This window comes from Pygocentrus nattereri, chromosome 23 (assembly GCF_015220715.1).
Source record: "Pygocentrus nattereri isolate fPygNat1 chromosome 23, fPygNat1.pri, whole genome shotgun sequence".
In the NCBI taxonomy this organism is placed as follows: domain Eukaryota; kingdom Metazoa; phylum Chordata; class Actinopteri; order Characiformes; family Serrasalmidae; genus Pygocentrus; species Pygocentrus nattereri.
The window spans coordinates 4,723,441-4,738,707 of record NC_051233.1 but is presented as its reverse complement, the minus strand read 5'-3'; the positions used below and the strand labels follow the sequence as shown (position 1 = coordinate 4,738,707).

The window sequence follows — 15,267 nt, the reverse complement described above, 5'->3', positions numbered from 1 at the left end:
ATTATCAAAGTCTTATCATCTGGATATAGTCTGTGTGACAAATAACTATCTTCTGTTAAATCTAATGTTCATGGTCCCAGTTTGTCTCACTAAACAGAAAAAAGGGTAAACACATCTCCAGTGGTGGACAGTAACTGAGTAACTGAGTAAATGTAATTAGTTTCTGTACTTTAGTATTTTTGGTGTATCTGTACTGAAGTTTCTCCAGTCTGGGCGCTCAATATAGAAATATGTCCACATATGCAGTCGAGACTGACGCGGCTTTTTTCTGAATTTCTACAAACACCATTTCATTTTATAGTAAATGAGTTTGGGCTGGTTTATGTTTATGAACAGACGCCTACAGATCAACATAGTAAAGGAGCTCATCTGTGATCCTGAGTTTAAAGCCAGTTTTTATTCAACTTAAACTTGGAACTAAGTTGTAAATAAATCTGAAACTGAAACTTTGCTTGTGTGTAAAAAGTGATTTCAGAGCCACTCGGTTCTCCCTGATGGAAACTGTTTACCTTCAGTGTTTTGTGCTTCTGATCATTTTAATAGACGTCAGCGTCACTAATTAATGACGTTCTATTAAAAGACTGGTTTACCAAGAGAGACGCTGGAGGACTTTCACCTGAAATGAGTTCATGAAGCCAGTCTGGTTATAAAAATGATAACAGGACATCAGAGCCAGAATTACTCTTTTAGTACTTTTACTTTATACTTAAGTACATTTGAAGGCAAATACTTTAGTACTTTTACTCAAGTGGAGGTCTAAAGAGAGGAACTTCTACTTTTACTGGAGGAATATTTTGCCTACTTTAACTCAAGTACATTGTTTGTGTACTTCATCCACCACTGCACATCTCTTACTGACCAAAAAACGGCCTCCGCTGTGTCCCGTTTTCATTTGAGAGGTCTGAGTCATGTTGAACCACATTACCTTTTACTCTGATGGGCTTAACATTCATCCACAATAATATTCAGACTGAAAGCTTCTTTCAAGACTCTTCCCTGAGGAAAGCTGGGGGGGGTCACCCACTAAATCACTCCACTTTCTCTGGCCTGTTCTCTCTATCAGACTCAAATGTGTTCGTCTGTAGTTCAGTGGGTTCCTCTTTCTCCTCCTTCTCTCCTGTCTGCTGGACGCTGGGGGCCACGGGCTGCTCGTCAGTGAGGTCGCAGGCCGGGTTGGTGAAAGCTGATAGGGGGAGGTTAATTCTGTGCATTTCCTGCTCATAGGCTCTCTGCTCCTGCTGCAGCCTCAGCTTTACACCCCTAAAGAAACACAAGCACAAGAAACAGCAAGTCCCAACAAATTATATAGCTCAGTATAAGAAAATAAGCATGTATACGTACATACATATGTACTACAGACCAAATAGTTCGGAATTATTAATCATTTTTGTCATTTTATGGGCAATTATAGCTGAAACAGTGTGTGTAATATTATAAACTTAGACAGTTTAAAGGTATTTTACATATTTTATCAAATAAGTCAATTATTTTAGTAACTACAAGAAATAAATGATGAACAATGTAGAGGAATTTTTGTCAATTTTTTCAAATCATCTGCCTCAAAACTTGATTTCTTGATTTCAATTGCTAGTTTGAGCTGAATTTAGACGACAGAAGCCAAAGCGACTGAGCGGAACAAAGTCTACAGAAGAGACAGTGAAGTGATGGTGAAGGTACGAAGCTGATGCTGACTTTTCTTCGCCAGCTTCTTATCTGAATTTTCCGTTCCACCTTAAAAGCTGTGCAGTTCCAATATGAAAAATAACCAACTGTGTCGATCCAGTCTGCAGTCAGATTCTCCACATTTCTTCCACTTTGAGTCTCGAGTCTTTCTGAGTCACGAGACCGAAGTCCGAGTCACCGGCATTGAAGTCAAAGTCGAGTCTCAAGTTGCCCTCGGATTTCTCAAGCCGAGTCTAGTCATCAAATTTGTGACTCGAGTCCGACTCGAGTCCAAGTCACACGACTCGAGTGCACACCTCTGTTAGACACGGTTTATTCTGATTACTCTTTTTTCTCTCACGTACTTCCGGTAGACGTATCCAACAGTTATTCCTGCCCCCAACAGCACAATGACTGCCATGAGAAGAGCTCCTAGTGCATAGCCTGACACAGAGAGAGCAAACAGCAGAATCAGTTCACAGTGACATAAAACACTGAAATAACTGACAGGTTAATGGTGTGAAAGCATCGTTATATCTATATAAATATTAAGACTCCAGCTATATAGTTAATGTATTCAAACCAGGGCTGCATGGTAGTTTCTCGATATCTCAGATGCAATATGCAAGGACCAATCACAGTTACAGATGAATCACATGTAAACCAGGACATAAATTAAGTGTAAATAAGTTTAGTCAAAGGAATGCAGACCAGGTTGCATTAAGGATTCACATTCTGGGCTTTTATAAATAGCAAGGCATGTTGCTAAATGTAAAAGAGATGCATAATATGGGAATCTTATCAACAGTGGCAGAAAATTGTTTAAAGAACAATGTTTTTAAAAAAAGAAGAAGTTGAGGTGCTGCTGAGTTACTGCATTAGAATTATGTGCATTTTACTTATTTCGCTGCATTTGCAATCCAACAGAAACTAATTTTAGATTTTTTTGTAAAATTAACCCAGGGTACATCCAGTCCCAATTCCTGCATTTTATGAAAGTTTATGTATTGGATAACAACAAATATGTACGTGAAAAATTGTACATTGCATAGAGCCATTCTGAGTAGAGTCTGGCCACTTCCTATTTCCCCTATTGTATAAAAATGACTCTGCAAAGCACTAGAGGGCGCCCACGAACAAGTCCTCAATGAACGGGGGTGAAGAGAGCGAAACGGCTAAAAATAGAACAGCTTTCCAGCCCTCTGTGTGGAACCGTAATTTTAAAAACTAAAACTTATCTGTTTTTCTACAGCAACTACGTCAGACTAGCATTACTGCTACTGAATGCTGATTGGTTGGCAAGCTGATCAGCTCATTTGCCAAGTAAGGCAGTTTGCGCTTGCACTGACTTCATGAATGCACTTAAGGCACTCTTAGAGAAGTCCTATAACAGTTCAACAGCAACAGTGTTGAAATATTTCATGTTGTTCTGTGGTCAGAAAATTATTTTTCTGTATTAAAAAGACTGAGCGCAATAGGAACCCATTCAGTTTGGACTCGCTTAACTTCTAGTGTCAGACAAACCTGCACAACATTTTTCAGTGGCAGATCTCCTCAGTAGAAATTCACTGACATCGGCATCAGCCCACAGTTCGCATATCTGCGCACACTTAATATGCGGCAATACGACTGCAATATGGTCAGCGGTTGATTTGTGAAGCGAAGGTGCCGAATGCTGAGTAGTGACCGATTCGGCAGGACAACTGGGGGAATTTAACAAAGGTGTTCTCAGCACTGTAGAAAATAATTTCAATAATCAAATTTACAGATTGTTCTCTAAAAGTCAGACTTGGTCGAATGGGTGACACCCAGCACAAATGAATCCCTGAATATGGCATTTTGTCATCGGCGCATGTCTAAAACTGTGATGTTTGATGCAGGTGAGGATCACAGGATGTACCCAGTGCTCCCAGGTCTTTTTTCCTGCTGGTTCCGAGGCTGACTCTGCGGCTGACGCCTGGGTCGGGTTTCACTGCGACAGTTTCTCTTGGCGGATGGACGCTCTGTGGCTCCGTCTGACCCTCAGCAGAGGACACGGCCTCGGCCTCAGCCTCTACCTCAGATCTCTGATCTAAGAATATGAAACACGGCACACAGTTGTGAAAAACTGATGTTTCTATACTCCAGACAAAAAAAATCTGCTTTCAAATCTGCTATGAAACTACTGTGGCCAAAATGCTGTGCTAACCGAATCATACACATGCCAAATAAATACAGTATGTAATGCTGAACGGGCATTCTGCCAACATTTCCTCCTGTCCAGCCTAGAAAGAGCTGCTATCAAGAATGCCTTTATAACTGGAGCGTGGACAGGTGAGCTAGACAGTGACACATTGGCTAACATAAGTGTTGTCTGATGTGCTTTGAATACGAGTATGAAAGCGAACCATACCATCCAGCATGGTACAGAAGGCCAACGCTGGCTGCATTCTTATTAGGTATCGTTACATACCTTGGCATGAGTCTATTATGCAGTCTCGCCTCTTAACGCCATCCTCAGTGGACACAAAGCACCACGGCCTCGGGGAGGCGTCGGGGTTACGGCAGTAGCTGTGATCCCACTGTCCTGGAGCAACAACGATAAAAAGTGCTACTTAATACATTCAGCTAACAGTGGGCAATCTGGCCTGTTATTATTTCGCCATAACATCACAGTATATTCTCAAACACTGTATCACTCCACTGAGACGCTGTTGCTAAGCAACGACTTTGATAGCTGTAGGAGATGCCCATTTTAACGTATTTACTGCTTACTTTGCTGCAAACGGAAAACGAATACTTTTAAGACCACATCTGACCAACAGACGATTTGGTCCGACTCTGAAGACGAGATGACACTAAATTCCCAATCTATCGTCTCCACTGAGCAGCTTTTCCGTTTGCAGCTGTGACAGAAGAACAGCTGAACAACCTGGAATCAGCCAGAAATGAGCCCAACACCAGTCGCCAAACTAAACGGGCTGTAAGAAGCTTTACAGACCGGCTGGAACAAAACAACATTAATACTGATCTGGAGAAACTGACCAAACTGAGCTGAACCTGATATTGGGTCAGTTTTATGGCTCAGTCTGATTTGGTCCGACTCTGAAGATCAGACACGTCTGGCGAATGGTGTTGGGTTCATTTCTGGCTGATTCCAGGTTGTTCAGCTGTTCTTCTGTCACAGCTGCCGACTGAAAAGCCGCTCAGTGGAGACGACAGTTTGGGAATTTAGTGTAAGGAGCTGGAGAACGAACTGCCGGCTGAGCAGCGAGTGGGCGGAGCTCGTTACTCTGACGTAGCAACTCTGACAAAGCTGCTTATTAAGGAACTGAACTTTAAAACATATTAAATGCCGCATTCACGGCCCAGTTTATTCATTTCTTACTTTATTTAACTGCTGTATAAAAGCAATAGAACACATGAAGGAGTGTGTTATTCGTGATAACACACAACCTTAAATATATTACATCACATTTGTCTGATTCTTCAGTGTTCCTAGAACACACTTCAAAAAATCTTAGGAATTTGGGCCAATTATCATAATGTAACAAATACTCAGACCCAATTTGATAAATTTAATTAATGTTTTTGGGTTTTTTTGCATACAGCAATAATGGTGCATGGTTAAAAATAATTCAATGACTTAATAGATTTTAAATATATTTTACAGAAGACATTAATCCCCTACCAAGCCATGAACCTGCCAGCAGACCCAAAGTCTTATTATACACTTCTACCACTTAAGAAAAGGTAGACTAATTCATATTAAACTCCCTGTAGTTAATGAATAATAAGGCTTAGTATGTATTAAGCCTGGAAGGTTAAGGGGTTAAGACAGTAAGTTTGTCAGGCTAAGCACTGAAGCTGATTATTAAAACAGATGCATTTTATTTAGAGTATTGTGCCATTTTATCCCATTGCTGTAATACAGCAAATGAGATTATCCTGTTAAAATTTTGTGCATTTTGTATCATGAAGATGTACTTCAGGTATTGCAACACTACATTTCTGCCATATCACATACCCCTACATTCATCCTCTACATGACAACCTTTCATAACACCATATAAGCTTACTGCGGCAACCCAAACATGGGAAAGCAGTGTGGACTCCCATTCGGAATACCGCACACAAGTGCTACCTTGGCATGAGGCCCCATACAGTTGGCTGAAATGAGCGGCTGCATGTGTTGACATCAGGTGTACAGTGAAACAGTGTTACGTCCTCTCTGAACCATGCATTCTCTAATGTACACATACATTAACCGTTGTGTGGTGTTGATGCGTCTGTTGGATCCATAACAATGTATGTAAAAACACCAGATATTTAAAATATCACAAGCGCTCAGCATTGCGTTCGCCTTTAGCAGCTGTAGCCAGTCAGCAGCCTGTCCACACACACACTAACAGCAGGCCATGTAGGAGGAGAACAGAGTGAAGAGAGATACATAATATGGGAATCTTATCAACAGTGGCAGAAAACTGTTTAAAAAACAATGTTTTTAAAAAAAAAAATTAAAAACATCCAGGTGATGCTGAGATACTGCATTAGAATTTTGTGCATTTACATTTGCCAAGTATTATAGATATTAAGTCATAAGTGAGAACAAATCTCATTATGATTGTAAGCCATAATTATGAGATGCTAAGTCATAACCATGTAATGCCAAGTCATTATTATGAGATATTAAGCCATAATTGAGATGAAATCTCATTGTGACATGCTGAGTCAATAACTGAGATAGTATCTCATAATTATGATTTCCAAAGTCATAATCTTCAGATTCGTAAGTCATAACTATGACATAGTAACTCATGAGATGCTGAGTCACACTTAAGTCATCATAAGTATTTAAGACCCAGTCATTTTTTTATGAAATGCTAAGCCATAAATGAGACACTAAGCCATAATTATGAGACTGAATCTTATTACTATGAGAGATGCAGTCATAACTGTAAGAAAATAAGCCATAAATATGAGCTATCAAGTCAGAATTGAGACTGAATCTCAGTATTAGGAGATACTAAGTCATAATTCTGAAGTCATAATTACGAGACACTAAGTCGTAATCATAAGATTCTTAAGTCATAACTATGACATAGTAACTCAATTATGAGATGCTGAGTCATAATAATGGGAAACTTTCTCATTGTTATGACTTAATAAATGGCATTTTTTCCCCAGTGGATGAAACGGGCTTCCATGGATTTTGCTCTGCTGGACTCATCTGGAATGTCCCTTAAACAGCAAACAACTGGGAAAATGTAGAAAGTGAGCAGACCAACCAGAGCTGCTGTCCAGGTCGATGGTCAGGTTGTACGTGCCGCTTGTGTTGAGCCAGTTTAAACAGGTTTCTCCCGAGGAGCTGGTCTTCTTCACTCCTCTGTAAGCCGCTCCATTCAGTTCAACGCACTCTACAAACGTGAAAACAGACCGACTGACCGTCACTGACCCGCACAGACGCCTCTTACTCAGCCGCGCCGCGTGGGTGAGCTTCACTTCCACACGCGTAAACGGCAGTTACTCACCTCTGACGACCCCTGCCCTCGTGGCGACCACTAAAGCTAACGCCACACGAACGAGCGGGAGCATTTTGAGAAGTTGGCTTTTCACGAAGTCCCATTAGCGCAGAACCTCAGCTGAAGCTCATGCAGGGAGAGGCGTCCGCGTCTTGCTTTCCCTTCAGCCTCGAGGTCCTAGTGGCATGATCTGTGGATGAAGTGGAGCCCTCACACGACGAAATATAATAACGTTTCAGAAATGTGCTCCTCAGTGAAGCTCTCTGGTCTGCAAAGAACATCCAGTGGACCTGTCTTGTCGATTATGGAGAAAAAAAATCTAGAATACAAAAAAGATTCTACACACATATGAACACACACACATTATATATAGTGTGTGTGTGTGTATACAAGTTTGGGATATTTGGCTTTCGGGTGAAGTGAGAAGTTCACGCTGCAGTGATGTTATATCGTGGAAGCAGGGCGTTCAGGTAGAAGCACGCGGTGGTGTTTTCTTTCCTCGTCTCAAACAGCAACTGAAACAAAAGCCGACCGCAGTGGTGGGTTTAACTCACCCCAACAAACAGTCTCGGTGTCTCAATAACTCGCCAATCGCCCTCGAGCATCAACTACAGCTTCACAGCGACGTCTCATCTGTTCACCAGTCGACTCGTCGTCTGCTGAGGCGCAGCGTCCCGCTGTTCTTGAAGGGCGGCCCTCGGGTCACCGAGGTTCTGGGGTACAGAGTTACGAGCCTCTACACGGCGACTCGGCTGATCCCATAGGTTTTCTATGGGATTGAGGTCTGGAGAAAGTGCAGGCCGCTCCATTTGAGGTGCCCCGGTCTCCAGCAGCCGTTCCCTAAGGATGCGACCTCGATGAGCTGGAGCGTCGTCGTCCATGAAGATGAAATGAGGCCTGTGTTGTTCGTGCAGAGGCGCAGTGACTGGATTAGTGATGTTATTCAGTAGTTTGGGCCACTGGGTCACTGTACCGCTCACAAAGTGTAGGGCAGTTCTGTACTGACTGGACACCACACTGTAACACCACCACCACCACCCTCATTAAGCTCCTTGTTAGAGAACAGCAAGTTGTGCAGAAACTCCTGAAACACTGAACAGCTGGACATGCGCATTCAGAAGTTTAGAGGTCACATTAAGCTCACCTGAAAAGTGCATTTTAGGTCGTCCTGAAATTTCACCCAAAAGCCAAATATCCCCGACTTTTTGTGAGACACACACACATATAAGTATAAATCTACTTTACTTTTAATGTTAGTCAACTGAACCAGACTTTTGTCCATGTAATTGTTGGCCATTTCTTTTGGTCCATTCATCATGTAATATACACACAACGAAAGGAGCAACAGGCATTCTGATGTATATGCCCACACGGATCAGGCATAACATCATGACCACCTCGTTTCTACGCCAACTGTCCATTTTACCAGCTCCACTTACAATATAGGTGGTCAGGACCCCCATGGACCCTCACAGAGCAGGTACCGTTTGGGTGGTGGATCATTCTCAGCACTGCAGTAACACTGACGTGGCGGTAGTGTGTTAGTGTGTGTTGTGCTGGTATGAGTGGATCAGACACAGCAGTGCTGCTGGAGTTTTTAAACACCTCAGTGTCACTGCTGGACTGAGAATAGCCCACCAACCAAAAATATCCAGCCAACAGCGTCCTGTCACCACTGATGAAGGACTAGAGGATGACCAACACAAACTGTGCAGCAGCAGATGAGCTGTCGTCTCTGACTTTACATCTACGAGGTGGACCGACGAGGTAGGAGTGTCTAATAGAGTGGACAGTGAGTGGACACAATGTTTAAAGCTCCAGCAGCACTGCTGTGTCTGATCTACTTGTACCAGCACAACACACACTAACACACCACCACCACGTCAGTGTTACTGCAGTGCTGAGAATGATCCACCCAAACAGTACCTGCTCTGTGAGGGTCCATGGGGGTCCTGACCACTGAAGAACAGGGTAACAGAGTATCAGAGAATCAGATGGACTACAGTCTGTAACTGTAGAACTACAAAGTTACTACTCAAGGAAATCTGTTCACTGCCACAGGCACTAAAAAGAGCCAACACGTCCGTTACCTCGGCCACATCAGTCGAGCTTTAAAAACTCATTTATTGCATAAAGGGTTCAGAATCCTGAGTTCAGAGCAACACGAGACGTTAATGTCTAATAGCTCTATTAACAAGTCCTTTTCAAAGTACTTCAAACCTTGCAGGTTTAGGGGGAAAGTTACACTAGAACCAGATCATTCAGTGCACATACTTGACAACACTGTCGTAACGTTGACTTAAAGGGGAAATTCCACATTTCTTTCAATAATTCAATCACGAGGATGTAAAGATGTAAAATGTGCCATTTCAGAGAAACTTGCTAACTCAGCATTGTTCACAGTAGTGGTGATACATACAAACTTTCTAAGTACATATTACCATCCATCCACCCATCCATCCATCCATCCATCCATCCATCCATCCATCCATCCATCCATCCATCCATCCATCCATCCATCCATCCATCCATCCATTCATTCATTCATTCATTCATTCATTCATTCATTTTCTAAGCCGCTTCTCCCTCAGGGTCGCGCGGGGGTGCTGGAGCCTATCCCAGAGGTCAGCAGGCGGAAGGCAGGATACACCCTGGACAGGTTGCCAGTCCATCACAGGGCAGGCAGACAGACAGACAGACAGACAGACAGACAGACAGACAGACAGACAGACAGACCCAGGGGCAATTTAGCATGTCCAATTGGCCTGACTGCATGTCTTAGGACTGTGGGAGGAAACCGGAGAACCCGGAGGAAACCCACGCAGACACGGGGAGAACATGCAAACTCCACACAGAGAGGACCCTGATCACCCGGCCGGGGGATCGAACCCAGGCCCTCGTCGCTGCGAGAGATAGATCTGAGAGGTTTTGGCCTAAAATGTTTTGGAAACATATCGCTGCTGTCAGAACAAAACCTTGCATCTCCAAAATGGTAATTTTACAGGTAATTTAACCGGAACCAGACCCCCTCCACCACTACGACCACCCCCAGTCATTTTAGGCCGTTCATTTTGGTCCATCCTTCAATAAATTCACACAATGTAAAGAGCAACAGGTATTTTCAAATTATGAAACTGAAAACAAACAACAGCGATACAGGGTGCAGAGGTACATGCAGGACGCTGTTAGGCAAAGTTTGTTTCACTTTTAAGCACTATTTCATCATGATCAAAACTTTCTCAATAGTCAATAAAATGGCTATATTTGTATTGTAGAGCCCTGGTTCATATCACCACTACTGTAAAGAAACCAGAATAGGTGAGATTCTGTAAGATTTTCTGAAACGGGCACCTAAACGACTCTTAACATCTCAACAGTTGGAATTCCCCTTTAATATGCTTGTCAAAACTGTGTGACATAGGACATAATGACTGACAGCTAATCTGTTAATGTCCACAAATAACGAAATGGACTTGAGTGAATGTCGGAGATCATGTCCTCTTTGCTCAGTCTTAACTACTGAAAATTTTGCAGTGCAGGTAAGCAAGTTTCTCAGCACGTGAGCGTCGGAGCAGCGGGAACCACTCCCAGTGAGGCAGCTCCACTACTCTGTATCCAGCCAGCGCTAACTGTCTCCTCTTCATCGCGTGGAGCCCAAGCAACTGCTGCGTCCTGTAACAGTAGTGGTTTCTATTCGTCACCTGAACCGCGAGCCGAAGAACGGACGGCTTGGAAGTGGCCCGGCTTGGGGCGGGGGAACGACTCCCAGGTTTTGTCAGAGCATGGAGGAGGCCATCGGTCAAGTCAACTCCCACGCTGAGGATGCCTTCCCTCTCGGCCTGAGGCTCCACTGGACACAGGGCTGGTTGTTGGAAGGGCTTTGGTGATGGCTGAGCTGGGATCTTTTTGGCACTGGTGAGCTGGGCCAACAAGTCGTCCGTCAGGATCACTCCAGTGTGTCTTTCCCAACCCGTTGGGGTTGATTCCTCATCTGGAGCAGGTCTGTTATAAACTCCAGGCTCAGAAGTTAGAGGCAGAGGTTGTTCATCGGGGTCCAAGTGCACTTCAAGGTCAATAGAGCGCATATGCGGTAGGATCATTCTCTTGCACACAAAAGCATGTCCTCCCAGCAGCTCCTGCAGGACAGCTTCTGCTTCTAGAACTTCTAGCTTCTGACACACATCCGACTGGGCGAATGCCCATAGCTGTTTTGTTACTTCTTCCCTGACCACTAAGCTCAACCGTGGCCCAGTCCAACTGGGCAGCTCCATTCCCACTGTCCCATCTAAAGTGAACAAGTCCTTTTTCAGTTCCAGTTCCTGTGACCGGCTAGCTCCACTAACAAACTCAGGGCTTAAAGCTACTCTCAGAAGGTCAGTAGGGAACTGACCTGCAAACGCCAAACCAAGCAAGGCTGTGAGGAGATGTTCAGGAAAGCGCTGAAATTCGGCCTCCCGTTCTCGCAGGATTTCAGTGAGGCAAGGGTACAAGTCTGGGCACTGGTTTGGAAGGACACCCAGAGTGCCGAAAGCCCACAGAAGCTTGGCAGCATCTTTGCTCCTGCAGTGAGAGGCTACAGGAGGCAGGTGTTCTGCAACAGCCAGGAGAATGCGGTCATCATGGTAATGCAACGCAGAGCAGGCCAAGGCAACATGCATCAAGCCCTGGACGCCCATCTGTGGAGCACGTCGAGGCACCTCCAAGCCCAGAGCTTCCAACCACGGAAGGTGGTCCAGATGGCTGAAACGCATAAGTTTCAGGACATTCACCATGCCAAAGTCACTCATTTGCTCAAGTACAGAACAGGCCCGGTCCACAACCCTGCGCACTGCCTCCTCTGAGAGAGAAATCTGGGATTTAAAAAGACCCAGGCAGACAGCACCTACTTCTTCAGCCTTCAGCTTGTCTAAATGACGCATGAGAATGCCTTCTAGAGGCTGAACGAGATGAGCAGGGCATCGTCTTCCTTCTCCCAGTATATACAGAAACTGGACCAGTTCTGGTGGACCCATCTGGCTAAAGTTCTGGCTAATACAGTCACACAGTCTCTCCAGGTAATGTGGCACTGAACGGCCAAGACACCGCCACAGATCTGCCACGAGCAGCAACTGGTAGAGGTCCATTTTACTGGCCCGGCGGCCAAACTCAGTTTCATACAAGCCCAGAATGCTGTGGGAGTGGGATAATCCCAGTCTCACAAAGGCCCGCAAAACCTGTAGCAGCTGCTGGTTGGTAAAGTTTTGCAGGCTTTCCACGCTGTACCTCAACAGCATGTAGAACCGCGTATCCCCTCTGACTACCCGGGTTTGTTCGGGGGACAGGTGGCCCAGTTCACAAAGGAAATGAGCAATATCTGAAGGTTCCATATTTCCTTTCATCAGAGTTACCTTATGCAGCAACAATGAAGCCTCTCTGAAGTGAATGGCAGGCGGACGCTGGGAGATATCATGAGCCATGCTGAGGTACTCTGGCCTGCACCTATGAAACGCACGTGGGTCCCCTTTCACATCAGCTTGGGTGCCTTTAGGATGAGCAGATTTGCCCCCTTTGCTGGCTCTTTCTCTGTTGAAAGCCAAGCTAAGCAGGGCATTCTTGGCACTGGACAAGTGGCGTGAGGAGCTGACAGTATACGGGTTACTCTGCTGTCTGAACGCCGCGTTTAGGACAGGTTGAGAGGCCTCCTCCTCCGTCTCTGAGCCGCCCAAACTGGCAGAATGCTGTACACCCTTTTGGTAGTAAGCTGAAGGGTTGTACGCCAACGTGTACCGTCTCGAAGCTGCTGCTTTTGGTGGCTGCTGGACTGTGTCAGTCTCCTCTTCCTTCGCCTGTTCTCCATTCTCCAAGCGTGAGCAGATGTGCTGTGCTTTACACACAACTCTGCTTGGCGAGCGGGCGCACAGACGCAGTGCCGCCACATGACGCGACAGCGCCTTCGCAGACATCCACAAGAGATACTGAAAAGAAAAAGACAAGATGAAGAACGGGGTTTGTTTTACTACATCTGGACCACAAAGTAAAACCCTCACTACTTTTTCAAGCCTGAAAAGAAATACGCGAAATGCTCCACAGTTCCTACCAAGTACAATACTTTACTTTTAATGCAAATCAATGGAACCAGACTCCCCCCCCCCCCCCCCCCCCCACCCCCACCCACCCCACCCCCCAGTCATTTTAGGGGCATTTCTTTTATTCTATTCATCATGATATCTGCACAGAATGTATAAAGTAAAAGGTATTAATAAAGATATGAGGTTTTCTTCCGAGAGCAGTGATGTATTACAACATTACACTGTATTATTGTTTACTCCGTACCATATAACCCCACACATGATCTTTTACACTGTATTTTTCTGTATTTGTATGTCTAGCATGTACAACGCCTCCCTCCCCTAAATGCATTCAACTTTTTAGGAGCATGCTACTGTAATTTCACTGTATTTCTGAATGTTTTCTAAATACGTTACAACACCCCGATAAAATAATTCAGACTTTGAAACGTTAACGGAGTCATTAAGAGTGATTTGATGTGAAATCATTCACTGTAGAAAAACTTACAGACTCACATTTAAGTTTAAGTGACACTTATTAGTCCCACAACGGGGAAATTTCACCCCCAGGTTTAATCCGCGAAGTGAAACACCACATACACGCTAGTGAGCACACACACACACTAGGGGGGCAGTGAGCACACTTGCCCGGAGCAGCGGGCAGCCCTATCCACTGTGCTCGGGGCTCAGATGCCTTGCTCAAGGACACCTCAGTCATGAACCGTCGGCTCAGGGGATCGAACCGGCGACCTTCCGGTCACAGGGCCTGCTCCCTGACCTCCAGCCCACGACTGCCCTTACAGCGGTGGTGATAGGAACCAGGGGTATCCATGTCTACAGCACAAATACAGCCATTTGATTTATTATGCATAAGCACCAGTGAACCTCCATCCTGTTGTATGTAATGCTGATTATGGTAAAATAGGCATTAATCTAAAAACAGTCTTCTTTAAGGACTATTTTGCCTCACAACCCTGCATGTACCCCTCCACCATGAATGGCTTGAAAACGAATGTCTCAAAATACATTTTAAGACAAAACTTTATCACAAAAACACGCCTCGGCCATCATAACCCATAGCATGTCACTGCTTTCTGTGATGTAGTCAGCTTTTGAAGGGATTAAATTCTTCGGACAGCTGGTTCCGATCACCAACACTGTGAAAACAATTCTCTAGAGCGTTTCACACCAAACCGCCCTGAATGGCTTTGTTTACATCTCCACCGTCTAATTCAGGAGCTAGAATTTTAGAAAACACGGCGGAGTTGCCCTTTAAGGCTGCTGTCAACACGTCCACCCAGCTGGTTGAATACGACGCTAATGGATCCACAGACCGAGCGGATTCAGTCCGTCCGAGCCGAACAGGCTCGGTGACCCGCAGTCAGACCGATTATCGCTCAAAACGTCCCCGAATTCAAGCGACAGCAGCGCGTCCATTCATTCTGCTGCAGCGAGGCTAACCGAGCTAAGCTAACCGAGCTAAGCTAACCGAGCCCGTTTCCCGCCCTGCGGTCGCGACCGAGCGAGATTCAGCGTAAAGCGCTCTCGACTTACACCGCAGCGACGCTTCAGGCCATGAAACCCTCGGAGCGCCGAGCAGTGCTGCGTTATATCAGCCGAGCGCAGCTTCTCCTGCGCTTCATGCGCGCCTCCATCTGCAGGACGTCAGATCACGCGTCCTACGGTGGCCCAGTTAGGACATCGCCAGAAACGCGCATCCGGCCATAGTGAGCAGCACGAGCGGCACTTCTGCTGTGAAAGCACTAGAAAACAAAGCCGGTTCACTACGGCGGCATGGGGTGCTCTTTAATAAGGCGTGGCCACAAATTAATATATTGAGACTACATATTAATATGTGGAGGCCATGAATTACTATACTGAAGCCACAGTTTACTATATTGAGGCCACAATATACCATATTGAGGCTACAAATTAATATATTGGGGCCACAAATTAATATGTTGAGGCCACAATCTACTATACTGAGGCTACAAATTAATACTTGGGGCCACAAATTAATATGTTGAGGCCACAATCTACTATACTGAGGCTACAAA

General features: G+C 44.9%; 2 protein-coding genes across 2 annotated transcripts; both read right to left on the bottom strand.

The window, feature by feature from the left end:
- Positions 1-743: 743 nt before the first annotated feature.
- Positions 744-8,584, bottom strand: LOC108441061 (phosphoinositide-3-kinase-interacting protein 1-like). Its single transcript, XM_017720351.2, has 6 exons — positions 7,173-8,584; positions 6,930-7,058; positions 4,115-4,228; positions 3,563-3,733; positions 2,028-2,106; positions 744-1,260 (listed from the first exon to the last, which is right to left on the bottom strand). Exons 1-6 carry the CDS (start codon positions 7,234-7,236, stop codon positions 1,029-1,031), a joined length of 789 nt encoding a protein of 262 aa, XP_017575840.1. The 5' UTR covers positions 7,237-8,584; the 3' UTR covers positions 744-1,028.
- A 1,951-nt stretch (positions 8,585-10,535) lies between these two features.
- On the bottom strand, positions 10,536-14,942 carry LOC108441056 (FAST kinase domain-containing protein 5, mitochondrial). Its single transcript, XM_017720347.2, has 2 exons — positions 14,765-14,942; positions 10,536-13,117 (listed from the first exon to the last, which is right to left on the bottom strand). Exon 2 carries the CDS (start codon positions 13,103-13,105, stop codon positions 10,676-10,678), a length of 2,430 nt encoding a protein of 809 aa, XP_017575836.1. The 5' UTR covers positions 13,106-13,117; positions 14,765-14,942; the 3' UTR covers positions 10,536-10,675.
- Between the last annotated feature and the right edge of the window lie 325 nt (positions 14,943-15,267).

Coding starts and splice junctions, on each gene's coding strand:
- LOC108441061 (XM_017720351.2), bottom strand. CDS start 7,236: ATGCTCCCGCTCGTTCGTGTGGCGTTAGCTTTAGTGGTCGCCACGAGG. Junction 3,734..4,114: donor CATAATAGACTCATGCCAAG/GTATGTAACGAT, acceptor TCATATTCTTAG/ATCAGAGATCTGAGGTAGAG. Junction 1,261..2,027: donor GTTGGATACGTCTACCGGAA/GTACGTGAGAGA, acceptor GTGTTTCTTTAG/GGGTGTAAAGCTGAGGCTGC.
- LOC108441056 (XM_017720347.2), bottom strand. CDS start 13,105: ATGTCTGCGAAGGCGCTGTCGCGTCATGTGGCGGCACTGCGTCTGTGC.